General features: G+C 37.9%; 2 protein-coding genes across 2 annotated transcripts; one reads left to right on the top strand and one right to left on the bottom strand.

Annotated features, from left to right (window-relative positions):
• Positions 1–7,957: 7,957 nt before the first annotated feature.
• Positions 7,958–8,795, bottom strand: LOC129762609 (uncharacterized). Its single transcript, XM_055761044.1, has 2 exons — positions 8,602–8,795; positions 7,958–8,543 (listed from the first exon to the last, which is right to left on the bottom strand). Exons 1-2 carry the CDS (start codon positions 8,641–8,643, stop codon positions 8,181–8,183), a joined length of 405 nt encoding a protein of 134 aa, XP_055617019.1. The 5' UTR covers positions 8,644–8,795; the 3' UTR covers positions 7,958–8,180.
• Positions 8,796–9,742: 947 nt separating this feature from the next.
• LOC129762608 (uncharacterized) lies at positions 9,743–11,708 on the top strand. The gene is made up of 2 exons (XM_055761043.1): positions 9,743–10,465; positions 10,521–11,708. The coding sequence occupies exons 1-2, from the start codon at positions 10,109–10,111 to the stop codon at positions 10,878–10,880; spliced, it is 717 nt and encodes a 238-aa protein (XP_055617018.1). The 5' UTR covers positions 9,743–10,108; the 3' UTR covers positions 10,881–11,708.
• The last annotated feature ends 3,062 nt before the right edge of the window (positions 11,709–14,770 follow it).

Below are 14,770 nucleotides of genomic sequence, written 5' to 3'. Positions count from 1 at the left end.
TGCCCAGTACTGCTCCACCGGGCGCAGCTCCGTACAGTTTGGCGGGTTCATGTCCTTTGGAACAAAATGGACAGAATTGGTCTCATACCACTCCAGGAAACTTTTGGAATAGTGGCATGATGCCAAATCTGGCCAAAAAGCGGAGCTTCGTCGTGCTGCTGCAAGAACGACAAAAGGCGCTTCTCGAGGCACTCAGATTTTTAGATCTCGCCATTTACTGTGCCCTTTGTCACGAAAGGCTCACTGCTCAGTCCGCAAGAGCAGATGGCCTGCCAAACGAGATATTTGGAGGCGAACTTCGACATTTTCTTCTTCTTAAATTCGTCGTCCTCATCGAACTTGCTTTTGCCGGCGATTGTTGCCGCTCATCGCGGTTTGGGAAGTTCTGTACCTTGTATGTATGTAGTCCAGCTCTCTTCTTTGCATTCTGGACGTAGCTCTGCGACATGCTGATCTTTTTAGCCAAATCACGGCTTGAGACGTTGGGATTTGCTTCAATTTCCCTCCGTCTTTTGTTCTCCGGTCCCGGTTTTCTTCCAGCTCCTTTGCCGTGGTCTAACGTCAACCGCTCCTGGAACCGATTCAATACTCTGGAGACGGTTGAATGGTGAATGTTCAACATTTTTCCCAACTGCGGGTGCGACAGGTCAGGAAATTCCAGGTGTTTGGAAAGAATTTGTTCTCTCGACTCGCGTTGGTTCACTTCCATTTTCGTTGAATCGAAAAACACGACTTCGAGTTTGACAGCATGTAGACAATACACATCAATGAGAAAGTGTGCAAAATGTGGTTGATTTTTACCCAATGGTAAAAAAGTTATGCCCTGTTGAATGTGTCGCAATAATTTCGTGTTCGCCCTTTAAATGAAATGTTTATTATCAAAAAATTAGAGCGAAACATTTTTTATATATAAACTCTGTTTTTGAAACATATTTTCCGCAAACAATTCTTTTACATTTAGCATAATGGTTTGTACATTTGTTTGTGTTGCATGATTGTTGAACTTGACAATTCTTCCGTGCGTCAATAGCATGAATTTTCATCATTGGAATTGAAGTGTCCTTCTTTTCTATATTTACTTCTTAGCTCCTCAGTCAATTGGAAAATAAAATCTTTTCGTGAAATATTTATTTGAGTCGTCTCTTTATACAGAATCCAGGTATTGATAGCTGCCAAATCTAAAATGTTTTAGAAAACATGTAGAGGCCATCTGCGTGAACTTGCTTTATCGCTATATGTTCAGGTCATTTTGTCAAGTATATCAACGCCATACTTGGTGCTGCTTCTGGAGTTTAAAAAAAAAAAATTCAGTTATATTTTTATGTTTTGTACTTAATAGTAAAACTTTTTAATTAGGCTTGCTTTTATAAATGGTCAGGATACAATTCTCAGATCTGTAGGCTTTGTAGAAAACTGTGTAATTTTATCTTTCTTGGCTTTCGCAATGCCCAACCAAAGTAGTTTTCTTTGCAAGTAACTTTTTTGCATGTGAAATGCTAGTGAAAAAAGCTTATGTGGTAATATTACGTCCGCAGCCTAAATATGGACCTGCAAGCGTAGTTACTACACATTCGTTCAAGAAACTGTTTGATCCTCGGGTTTCATCCCTGTCTAAGTAAGGTTTGTAACAGGCATGACCATATATTTTTTCCCATATTTTTTAAATCAAGTCAAATTTGTCGGTCTTCAATCTTTCACTGCGTTCATTTTGTTTTATCAAAACGTATGAACCGAAGTATGTCTATCAATTTGTCCCTAGACATTGTCTGGGCGAAAAAGTCACAGGAGGGTTGTGTCCAAGACACGACCGCATAGTTGACGTAGGATTCCGTTAGGCTATCTGCTGCACGCTGATTTTGGATATGTTTGAAGAATTACATTGTTAAACTCTTCGATAATGATTTGGCTCCGTTTTGTCTGGTTGTTAGGTATTGTTTGTTCACTCCACCAGTGTCCATAACCGAGTGATAATGATAGAAGGATGGTGATTAGTCATTAGATGGTGCGTATCACGTACCAAAGCCGCCCTCTGTGGTCCTGGACGAGATGGCGCCTGTGTTATGTATGGATGAAATAAAGAAAAAAAGCTCATCAAAGCAATATAAGATAATTATCATTATCGAACCCAATTTTTCTCACCAGAAAAAAAGTGTTACTTTAGTATAGAGAAAATATATTTGAAATGGAAAAGTAATTTCATTCATAACTTTTTATTTTCTGAGTATTTATTCATCCCATTTCCTTTTCACTTTAAACCCAACGGAACACGATGCTACATGCCTCAATGCGAATTTCAATTAGGCTAACAGCACCCAATACGTATGTAGAGCATATGTGAAATCACTTTTTCGAACATTCCTTCATTTTTCCAATTTTCCTCGTCGCATGAACTTTCCATGAGAGAGAAAAAAATCATTTCATATTTCAAGTCATTTTAACACAATAGCTACCATACACAATTTTACACTTACAGTTGTGCTAAAAGTTTTACGAAGCAACCAACATAAATGTTCCAAATTTAAATTTTATTTATATTCTATCAAGCATAAGTTCTATTCAGTTCATTGAAACATCATTCTTCAATCGAAAGATTCTTATTGGAACGAAAAAACACTTGTTCATCGCTCCCAACTTATTCGCCAGCACGTATGCAATCAGCAATGCCCACGCTAGTTACAATGAGCACTATCCATTTGTGCGCGTCGTTAGTTAAACTATCGAGGGTATTTACATGCTGATTTCTCCCAGACACCATGTATTTGAAATCTCTGCTTTCATGTATCTGCAATGCCAATTTCCCCTAGGCAGCTTGGTTTTGATGTCTCTGTTTGGGACCCGCCGCATATGTCGTCAATTTCGACCTATCAGAAGTGGGTATTTCTGTTAGGATAGGGGTTGAGATTTTTCAATTGTTCGATAGTTAGTTTCATGACATATATTATTTCATTCAATGTAAAAAATTGTTATGGAGTGCCGAAATTGATTGACGCAAAAATCTCATCAATCCATCATGAAATGACTGAGCAGTAAGCATTTGAAATTGGACAATTTTCACGGTGTTATGTTCTATGTTCCCGAAAGACGTAATCCTACGTCAAAAAAATCGGACCTCACATCGCAGACCACAATATGAACACTTCTGAACGCTCCTCTAGCAAATAAAATTGCTACAAAGGCTCACAATAGTGATTCTGTAACCGTCCATTTCTTATTATTCAAAACTGGTCAAGGCCTTATAAAACCAATAAATTTCATGTTATGCGATTAATTGTTAAACCATTCTATGAGTCAGATTGGCTCACAACCGTGAAAATAGGTACACCACATTCGATAATGCGAAATAAAAGGGTCTGCGGGGAAGAGGAATTAAAGTTTACAGATATTTCATTATTTAACTAAAAACTAAAAATCAGTCAAATTGGCTCGGTCCATAAATCTAGTGTTAACAACCTTTTCGATTGAATTTACCCCGTTGTAATGGTACCACTGAAAAAAAAGGTGTTGCGATCCAAATCTGGCCGAACAACATTGCGTGTAAGTTAAGCTTCCGACAGACCGAATCCGGATTTCGGACCCTTCGTTTGACTCCATTATATCCTACACAGGCACTCCGTTCATTTTGTTCGTTACAGAACTCCAGTTTACCATAAACAATTTCTCGCTCCCAACAGTATTGACGTAGAACTACGTCTTTCAGGAAGGGTGCCAAATCAGAAAACAGGTCACGTTCTTATGAAATAAAGCTAACGTTAATAACTATTTTCACTGTGAACGAATTCTCATGATTTGCATACCAATCGAATCGGAAATTCTCCAAGATTTGTTTGATATGTTATATATTACAATTCGTTAATCTCTAAACGGTTTAAATTCATGAAAACTGGAAGCACTTCCTTTTTTCTCATACATTTTCTCTGCCGATTTGTGTGCTAACCCTACCCGTATTTCGAATGCTTATAACTCGAACAAGATCGGAAAGATGTTTGCATCAATTGAATATTTCTACGCGTCTATCACAATTAATAAAATGTTATTTTTCATGAGATGAACAATTGAATAACTGTAAAATGTCAAGCGTTATCTAAACGCCCTAACTGCCAAGGGTTGATTGGCCCGATTTACGGGGAAAATCCGCTTTGCAAATATACATGAAATCGTCATTTCAGACACTAGATGTGAATGAACTTTCGCGGTTCGAGAACTACATAAACATGAGATGTGCAATAATTTCAGAGGGAAATGTAAAATACAATAATCGTTTGACAATTCTTCCGTTCACATATTTTGGTAGTCCTAGGCATCATATCGAACGTAAAAGGACGGTCATCAAATTTACGAAGAACATAATCTATTACAAAAATTTCGATGAATTCTAAAATAATATTCGAAGTGGTAAACAAGTGGAATGCATAATATAATTGCGTAGTTCTACGTCGAAAATAAGCGATCGTGTCCTAGATACAAACCCTTACAATTTTTTTTGTTGTCTTCGTCAGGATACGCTTGGCGATGGCCCAATATTTCTCGAATAGGTGGAGCTCTAGCGTATTGGGACCATTCTTGTCTTAGAGCACTTTGACAGTTTTAAAAGCTTTAATTTGTCTGTCGCCAACAGGGTTGCCAACTATAATTTTCAAAAATCAGGAAGAATGAAATCAGGAAGAATAAAAATCAGGATAGTTTATATTGGATTGTTCAGAAAGTTCGTGAAAGTCGAAGGTTTTTTCCCTTGAGATTACTTTGAGGGATCTGAACCTGTGAAAATCTGATGGTGCAATACTCGGTTAGTTTAGCTTGTAGGACAGTACCTCTTGGCCAGACTTCAAAATAAATTTTCGTGTGGTCAAAAAGACAAGAAGTGTAGCAATGTCCTTATGGGACACGATGTCTATCACTTTGGCTAATTCTGGATCTGCCAAATGTATGTAAAGCTGTCATCATACATCTATGATACCTGGAGTGAGAGAAAAAAGATCTCTCAATACTATCCTAAATGCTTATTCATTCAATTCGCATTGACGGTATTGAGCTTCATGTTCTGTCATTGTGAAGCGAAAAAAAGATTCTTCAGGTTTTTATAAACACATTTTTTCAAATAAAAATATATGTACGAAATTGAATTTTTCCCTTTCAAATGTGTATTCTACGTAACAGAGAAACTAATTTATACGAAAACAGTGAAAAAATATTAAACACAAAACTGTCTGATGATTTTAAATTATAATGATAAGTTTTTTTGTGGAAATATATAGACAAATGCAAGAGAGTTTCAAAAAAATAATAACAATTATTTTTATTCAAAACTATGTGACTATGTGCTTTCGGGCGTGCAAATCTGATTTTTCTTTCGCCAACTTCAAGCTTTTATAAATGTCAACAATGCACCTTCGATTACGCGAATTGCTTTGGAATAGATAAATAATAGACGAAATCAAAAATAAGCATTATACAAGCGCGAATAAGGGAGCTTTCCTATGTAGGCTCTCCGTGATCAACTCGAATGTTTGGTGCCAAATCTGATTTATAAAATCAGAGCCACGAAGTCAGTTTTAGAATATTAAAATTTAAATGAATATTCTTGTATCATGTTATATCATGTAAAACACGTATTCCTGACTCTTATTTGAAAAATTGTCTGTACATTTTCCAATATTGTTACTGAAACTCTTCATTATAATATGAAATTGTCTTCAGACACAATTCTCGTATGAGATTTTTTCATCACCTGCAAAAAAGTATTTTCCATTTACATAGAATACTAATTTGACGAGGAGAAGTTCATTTTCATTCATAATTTTTATTTTAAAAGCGTGTTCATTCCGCCTGAAATCAATTATTATGTTTGCCGCTCCCCGAACTCGTAAAAATAAGCTCAATGTCGTCAACGCGAATTATGACAGCTCTCAGTTCTAACCAAGAAAACTTTGGCAGTGATCCCATTATCATTATTGCGGATAATTTTTATTCTGATGAAGTAAATACAAAAATCAAGCTAAATCAGGATCGTTTCAGTAAAATCAGGGAAAATAGAGTGTTTGTCAGGATATCTGGGAACGTGCCAAAAAGTGTGGGGAATCCTGAAAAATCATGAAGGTTCACATGGCTGGTCACCATCATCGCGCATTGAAACCTCGTCAGCATAGTCGTTCGCAGCTTCCGGTTTCGTGTCGACGATTGTTCCCCGAATACTTTTATTAGGATGGTTAGGCTTGTTTTTCAACCCTTTACAATGAAGAAAAGTTTGCGTGAACTTTTGCTTTTTTTCCGCCAACCAAGCAGAAGAAGCGCGAGATCACTTTCGAAGAAACTAAAAAAGATAGAGCTTCTCAAGCTTTTGATGCGAAAAAATACGAATTCACGTTACTTTGGCAGTAGCTTCTGTCCGCATCAGAAAGTTGGAAAAAGACAATCTAGATGGGTGCAACAAGATATAAAAAAATGCAGTGTATTCAAGTACACTGGCTATTGCTGCAGAATAATAAATAATTTCCCGTATTTCTATTAACACTCTACTGAATTTTCTAATTATGAATTGTATCGAGTTCGAGTTATACTTAAACTCTCATTCGTGAGTAATATGAATTTGTTCTATCACTCTCGTACAATTTGTTTCCGATGTAAATGTTGTTCTTAAATAATAAGCTATCACTGGAGGACAATAGTTTGGCAGATTCGCATGATTTCGTAATTCGATGTGAATGACTTGAGCGGAAACCATTCATAAGAACGAATTTCGTACATGAAAAATGGGTGGGTTATATCTATGATATAACCACAAGGTTGACGTAGGATCATCGTTGGCTTAGTTATCATTTTTTTGTATTGATGAAATTAGTTAAGATTATCGGTTCACTGAAGACTAAAAAATATATCTTTCTGGAGCTTGTGCTCCTTCATTCACGCTTGCTTAAAGACTAAAATACAATTTGTTCTTAAGCTCGAAAGTCAGCTAGTTCGCCCGCGCGCTATGTTTATCTTTCCGGGTGATCCGGGTTTCTGATCTTTGTCCTTGAAATTGTGCTGATCAGCGGCTGGCTCATATCGATGTTTTGATGAGTTATTTTGTTTATGCTGGCGAGCTCCGTTCTCGGATATCTTCTTTGTTTATATTTATGTTGCGGATGTTGCTAACTAATTATTGATTGAATGAAACTATTTTCGAATTCAATTGAATCCAACATATTTGCTGTGTAAGTAAAGAACTTAAACAAACACCATGTAATGTAAAGCACCTTGTTTTTGATGGATGTGTTAGGGAACATACTTCGATGGGAAACACCCGCTCCCCACTTGCATGTATTTGCAAAGCCGATTCCCCCAAGTACACTGATTTTGAAGTCTGTGTTGGGGAAACCGTAAATCGGACCAATCAAAACGTGGCAAGTAGGGCGTTGTTCATAGTTGTTCAATTGTTTATCTCATGGTAATTAACATTGTATGCATTGTGAAGGATGCGTAGAAATATTTTCTATCAATTGACAATTGATAATTGAATTTGAATTTTCTAGACGTGATCCTACGTCAAAATCAAAACAATTGCGGAAGCTGTAGTGAAAGGTCTATGAATAAGTACAAAAACTGTTGTTACGAACAGAATGTGACCAGAAAGTTAAAATGTTGCGGGTAAATGTTTTCTGCTCAAAGCAATAATTACCTTACGAGGAAACCATGCAACCAAATTGAGTTTTTTTTTCATTCAAATTTATCGGAACATAATACTTTGACACGGGATTTGCTGCAGCAGGCAACCGAACATTTGAAACGTTTTGTATCGAAAGTAATAGTGATTAAAACAAAATTTCTTCGCATATAATGAATTTACTTAACATATACTATCAGCCCAATCACAATTAGATATTTTTATTTAGAAAGTAATGCTCGTTATCGCTGTATAAATCACGCTCACAAATTCACACTGGGGCGATTGAAGAAAAGTTTGTTGAACGATACATACAAATATATTGCAGTTGTATATTTGCGAATGTAACTGCGTTGAACGCCATTGCGAATCTAATGTTGATTACGAAATGTTGTTTGTATAGTCAAAGAACACTAACAGTGTGCTACAGTTGGATTAATAGTTAACAAAGTTTCCAGTGGAATGCAGTCTTACATGGCTCTGTATTTTCGTGAACATTTTGCTAGTACACTAACATGGCTGCTTTTGTAGTTACCGTTGACTACTCCACCTTCAATGACATAAACCTGTTGAACTCACAGCTCACGCCAGGGAAGTAAAACCCTTGCTCCTCTAGCTCTTTATAGGAAACGACAATCTCGTCAACGAACCCAACCCTCTGGGCTGGAATTTGCGAGCCAGAATTGGAGAAGTTTGTTACACTGATTTTAAGTCCCATCGCCTTGCAGATAGGAATTCGTGCCCGTAGGAGTTCAGTTGCAATGCCTCGACCTCGGTAGTCCGGGCTTACCGATAAACCCCAAGCCGACTGATAGTGCTCCACACCGTAACGTTCAAAAATGTGAGCCTGTTTAGCGAGTCTCACATTGACCTTGTATATCATCTGAAGGGCACTGCTCTTGAACTGCAATCGAATTTGTTTTTTTTAAGGAACACATCATTTCATGCCGTATAAATCGCACCTGGTAATTTTTGGGAGCTTCCTTAGACACTAGGGTCAACATATTGAGTCCGGCGATATCCTCCGATCCAAGCGCTCATTCCGACAACTATGTTTTATGTATAAACATCCACGACTGATAAGCTAAACTGATTCTGCTAGGTCAAGACTGTGCATTCAAACCTTCCAGCGCGGGTACTGAATATAAACTCAGGTTTTGAGTGTATGTCACAACCACTAAACGGTAATAGTATTTATTTGTCCTAAGTATACTCAAGCTTGGTAGACGGGGATGTTAACGGGGATGACAGTAATACTCGTAGTGTTGTCATTGTTTTTTTTTTCTACAGTTGAATGTAAAGTAAACATCGTCTACAAGTCCTTCGCGGTTTGTCTGATGAATGAAAAAAACGATAGTAGGACTATCGTCTATCAGCAAGAGTACCAAATCAGAAAAGAGGTCACGTTTTTATGAAATAAAGTTAACGTTAATAACTATGTTCGCAACGACTGTCAAAATTAATGGAAATTGGAAACATTTCCATTTTCCAATACATTCCCACCCATTTGTGTGCTTACCTAACCGTACGATCAATAATGAGCAACAACTGCGTTGGTTTTTGCCTGTTTCGGAGACGAATGAATCGTATGATTTAGGGTCTCTGTGAACAACGAAAAGAAGAAGATCTTCCTATTTTCAACTTATTTGGTATAAATAAGCTATCTGCATATGTTTAAACACACTGCTCGATACAAGAATGAAAGGATTGGAAAAAATTTAAAATAGCAGTGCAATTTTGTTCGGTGAAGGAGCAAATTGATTTTTATGTCCGAATTACGGCGCTGAATGCCAACAAGCGAGGGTTATTTTATGTGGAAGAATTGAATGATATTTTCTCAATCATTCACATGCTAGTCGCCCTCCAAAAGACGCTCGTTCTCGGATCAATGAGAGACGAGAGAGGAAATATTGCGATTCAAGCTCCGTCATCTATCAATAGATCGCAGAGATATTTGCATCAATCGATAGGAAATATTTCTACGCACTTATTACAATAAAGAAAATACAATGAAATACAATATTCTGCATAACTCGAAAACTAATCAGGCAAATGGAGCCAAATTTGGCATGTGAAGGTTTTAGGGCTACGAACACCCGCTGAAGTCGAGAGTAGTTGAACGATATTTGTTTACATGGGATTGAAGCTGATATTTATATTTGTTTTATATTTGGTGGGAGCAATAACAGACATTAGATGATTCTCATTTTGTCAGAAATCGCCTAAAAATGAAGTCCCATCCATGCAAATGATCGGCAGATTGTACAATGCACATACTCTCGAATATATGAGCAAGTGAAATGATCCACTTTGATTGTTTTTCATCTCTTCACAAGTACAAACTGATAGCAAAACCAGCCCTGCGATAGTGGTCAGCTAACGGCACTGTATAGACATTCCCTCCCTATCAACAGCGATAAGCGATGACCCACTTGGGGCGCTTGGTGGCGGGGCACTGGATCATTCGCCATGACTTATTGGAAGCGTCCGGACGGGTTTCCCTACCCTCAAGTTTGGCGAAGGTTCCAGGTGCGTGATCCGTTGACTGGTGAGCTCGAAGCGTATCGAGTGCAGGATCTACCTCCGGAACGGTTCGAGGATGCCATCGATCATATGTGCAATCACTTCCTGCGAGACGAACCAATTTGTGCAAGTTTGAATCTGGTTGGTGATACCGTTGGCATCGAGGAACTGTCCGCTGTGTGGCGAAGGGTTGTGGAGCAACGGTGCGCCGTGGTGTGTTTCAAGGAAGCGAGCGACGAGATTATTGGATTGAATATGTTAACGGTGGTTTCCAAAGAAGATTCCCACAAAGAACCTCTGAAGGTTTGTCCATCGAAATTTGATTATTATCCAACTCATAGTTCTTTGTTTGATCCAGTTCAAAAGCGCCGCAGTGCAAACTTTCGTGGATTGCACCCTCTACCTGACGGAGAAGGGTAATCTTTTCGAACGCCACCATATTGACCACTTTCTATCGGCTTGGGGGCTATCCGTACATCCCAACTTCCGCCGGCGAGGGCTTGCAACGGAAATCCTGAGCGCACGTGATCCAATCTGCCGCGCATTCGGGCTTTCGCTGAGCGCAACTGTTTTCTCCCATCCGGGATCACAAATCCCCGCCGCGAAAGTCGGCTTCCAGGAGGAGGTCGTGGAGAAGTTTGCCGATTTGGCAAACGTCGGCTTCCGTATTCCAACAAAAGTTGAATATAACAAATTGATGACACTGAAAATAAGTTAAGAGAACAGCGAAACGTGTGCGATCGTGACGATTTCAATGTCCCGTAGATTGGCACATACAATCGTATATAAGGCGTCGTTAGCTCAAATAAGCATATCGTGCGATTCTCTCCACTTGCTAAGTATCACTTCTAAGCATTCAATTTACTAATGGAATCAACGTTTAGCGCTTCGGAGAGCTCTCAAGCATACATACACACTTAAATCAAAGACGGCGTGGAGTTGACGACACGTTTTTCTGATGATGTACTGTTATAAAAGTGTGGTCGATTCGGTATAAATTAGGGCTTGCATATCGTAAAGTAGTTTGTTTATACGTAAACAATTGGATCTGCCCATTCGATAAGATAATTCATCAAATTTTTATTACGTTTTTTGAACTTGTTTGTCTAAATTAGATAAAGCCAGAATTTATAGTAATACTATGATGAGCAGACGAAATTTGCTTTGTGGAGTGTAGAACCAATTAGGAAGAAGATTATTGTATTGGAATTTCGAGCAACAGCTGATTTCAATTTCACTTCGTGTTGTAATATTTCGCTTGTTACTATATTTTTCCACCAGCGTATTACCGTTAATACTCTTCTTTCCATGTCCGCGTTACCAAACTCTACCATATTTTTTGCAGTTTAGTGGATAAAATCATTAACCCATGTTGTATCAAGCGTTCGAAAGATCGAACAGCAACTTTTATAATTTTTCGTGTCTTTGGAAAGCAACCGTATGATAATGTTTTTGCACCAAAAGATAGCTGAATTTATTAGCTACTAATTCAATTTCATTCAATTTTGTATAACTTTATTGGGCAATAAATTTGATTTCAAACCAGTATGTCTGGAAAGTGTCTTCGATTTCAATCAAAAAACCCAATAAAATACAAAAATATGTGAAGTTTTCTACCGTATTACTTTGATAAATGAACACTTATTGTGATGTGGGGAAGAAATCATTCGATTGAGCATCCTGCAGGAAAATAACAGCCGGAGAAATGGAGTGTTCGAAAAATCGAACGTTGGCCATAACGAACTTTTTTTCTCTGTCGTATCAATACCAACACATCTAACCTCCGCAGCGCATTCTGGTTTGTTTACTTTGGAAGACGGAGGGTTTTTACACTTGTTTTTTGCATTTTCAAATGAGAATGTTTGTGAGTTTCGTGGAATTTACCAAGTATTTGTTTATTATTATTTGTTTATTTGTTCACAATAATAGCATAAGATTTTACATCTTTTAAATTGCTACAAAGTATAGGGAGTGCATGGTATTACTAGTCATTTACGTACTATCTAACTTCAAAAATGTTCATTATATAAATTAATTCATTAAATTAAAATACTCTTTGCATTGCTTCTTAAATGTTAAAAATGATTTTTGATTTCTTAGATTGCTTGGTAAAGAATTCCAGAAACAAACACCACTCACAAATATAGTTTTGGCATAAAAGGCTGTAGAATGCACCGGTAAAACATATTTCTCTAGTCTATTACTTCTAAAAGGTATCAGCTTTTCATGTAGATATGCGGGGCATTTCGTTGTAATTATTTTATGAAGTATTAAGCAAGAGCGAGCTTTTATAAAGTTATGGAAAGAGTAACCTAAAAGTTTGCTCTGTAAATGCGAAACACTGTCCAGACGACCAAGATTGAATACAAACCGAACACACGCATTAAGTGCGATTTTTAACCTATCTAAAGTCTGTATGCTCACTGAAGGCAGTAGAAAGCCACACGTCACGAAGTATGGTAGAATGAAGCTTTTGAATATCTTCAGCTTAGTTTCCTGGTTCAAGAAAGATCCTTTCAACTGGAAACATCGTAGAGTTCCGTATATCTTGCCACATTGGCCCAATATGAATTTATCCCACTGGAAGTTATGCTGGATAATGAAACCAAGACTAGTGGCACTTTCTACTAACTGAATTGTGTCATTTCCGATAGTCAAATTCAAATGGTTATCATTATTACCCCGTGTAATAAGAAGAGCTTTTGACTTTTGTGCATTGAGCTTCAAACTATTTGCCTCTGCCCATGTTTTTATAGAATTTAAATCATCGTTCACTAGTCTACAAATAGTCAAAGCGTTCACATTATTGCAGTTTGCGTAAAGCTGCACATCATCCGCAAAAATATGCACAGAACAATGTTTTACAATTCCTGGTAGATCGTTGATGTAAAGAGTGAACAAAATTGGGCCTAGTACCGATCCTTGGGGCACTCCCGATGTGACTGGAAGAAAATCTGAAAGCACGTCATTTATATAAACTGCTTGTTTACGATCACTTAAATAAGAATCGATGAGGTTTATCGCAGAAGCACTAAAATTAAACTTCGAGTTCAGTTTTCCACATAGCTGAGCATGGGAAATAGTATCGAATGCTTTCGATAAATCCAATAGAATCAAGATTACTTTGTCACCACTATCGATAGCATATCCGACATCATCATACACTTTCATCATTGCTGTTTTGGTACTATGACCTGCACGATAACCAGACTGGAATGCTGTTACCAAATGATTTTCTTGTAAAAAAGACGGGTGGGTAATGTCGGGGACATAACCGGAGTGACGTAGGACTGTACAAAGGGGACAGCTTTTGTTAAATATATATTTTAAATATATTGTTTTATTTTCTTCTCCTACGTGAATACCTACCTATCTACCTGAAAAATGGATTAGTTTACTGTTTACTCTTTATGAATATGTTGATGGTTCTGAAAAGAACCTTTGGTGTTGTGTTTTTGTTATCACTCGATATTCCCATCTTGTTCGGTTAAACCTTCCTGTTTAGCTATTGCGTTTGCCACTCGCCACAGCTTTCACAGTTGGAAAATTTCTTCCTATCCAGCTTGTGACATGTTGTTCAGTGAATTACATTGAATGCGACGTGCCGGAGAAACACTTTGCCACTCACTGAAACTAAGCTGCTCTGTTCTTGATGCGGGTTTTCTGATTGTCGTGAGCAGCTTTGCAAGCCAACTCGAGCACTCCGACGGCCGAAACTCTATAATCGCTGTTAGGTATACTGGTGCTCCGGCACCAATCCGTTCGGCCTAGTTACCCTTGCGGAGCAATCAGTGAATGCGACCAACAGGGAACTGGAGACCTGCACGGTTCGAGTGAGACTTTGCCTTTCCCTTAACTTGTTCTCCTTTGTTACGTCCACGATGCCGATGCCGTACAACCACACGGGTTTACGGTTTGAAAGAAAATAAGATATTTTTTTGGGGCCCGCGTGTTTTATACTCTAGCGGTACACACTCACAGGATAGAGACAAATTGGCAGATTCAGCCAGAGGGGCGAGTCCAACGAGACGAACGAATGAGCGTTAAAAGGGAGCGATGGCAAAAAAATACCTTCATTACGATTTGTTCGCTCGTTGGATTCACATGCAGGCTAAAAAAGGTCCTTTTCAGGATCACAAAATTATCTTCAATCTAAAGAGTTTATTGTTTTGTTATCACTCGATATCCCCATCTTGTTCGGTTAAACCTTTTTGTTTAGCGATTGCATTTGCCACTCGCCACAGCTTTCACAGTTGGAAAATTTCTTCCCATCCAGCTTGTGACATATTGTAAAGTAAATTACATTCAATGACACGTCGCATTACCACCACTCAGTATCGGATTGGAGGTAATTTTAACCTGTAATTGAACATTTGCGATGACAGTGGTACAGTGTCGACTTTCAATGTGGGGTCATAATTTGGATCTCTATGTTTACAAAAATGTCCAACTAAATAAGTCGCATTACATGTCCGTCCAATTATCTAAATGTCGAACTAATTGTAAATTACTGTACTTTCAATCTGGAAACAATTTAAGAATTGGTGAAAATTGTATAATGAGGATAGTCCCCAACTATCAATAAGCTCAGAACAACTGCCAAATTCA

This window comes from Toxorhynchites rutilus, chromosome 1, assembly GCF_029784135.1.
Source record: "Toxorhynchites rutilus septentrionalis strain SRP chromosome 1, ASM2978413v1, whole genome shotgun sequence".
Taxonomy (NCBI): domain Eukaryota; kingdom Metazoa; phylum Arthropoda; class Insecta; order Diptera; family Culicidae; genus Toxorhynchites; species Toxorhynchites rutilus.
The sequence above is the reverse complement of the archived record's forward strand: the minus strand, read 5'-3'. Positions and strand labels throughout refer to the sequence as shown.

Bases quoted from the DNA above. Each gene is read 5' to 3' on its own strand.
- LOC129762608 (XM_055761043.1), top strand. From the start codon at position 10,109: ATGACTTATTGGAAGCGTCCGGACGGGTTTCCCTACCCTCAAGTTTGG. The intron at 10,466-10,520 runs GTTTGTCCATCG...TGTTTGATCCAG, and splicing joins CCCACAAAGAACCTCTGAAG to TTCAAAAGCGCCGCAGTGCA.
- LOC129762609 (XM_055761044.1), bottom strand. From the start codon at position 8,643: ATGTTGACCCTAGTGTCTAAGGAAGCTCCCAAAAATTACCAG. The intron at 8,544-8,601 runs GTGCGATTTATA...ATTCGATTGCAG, and splicing joins AAGCTCCCAAAAATTACCAG to TTCAAGAGCAGTGCCCTTCA.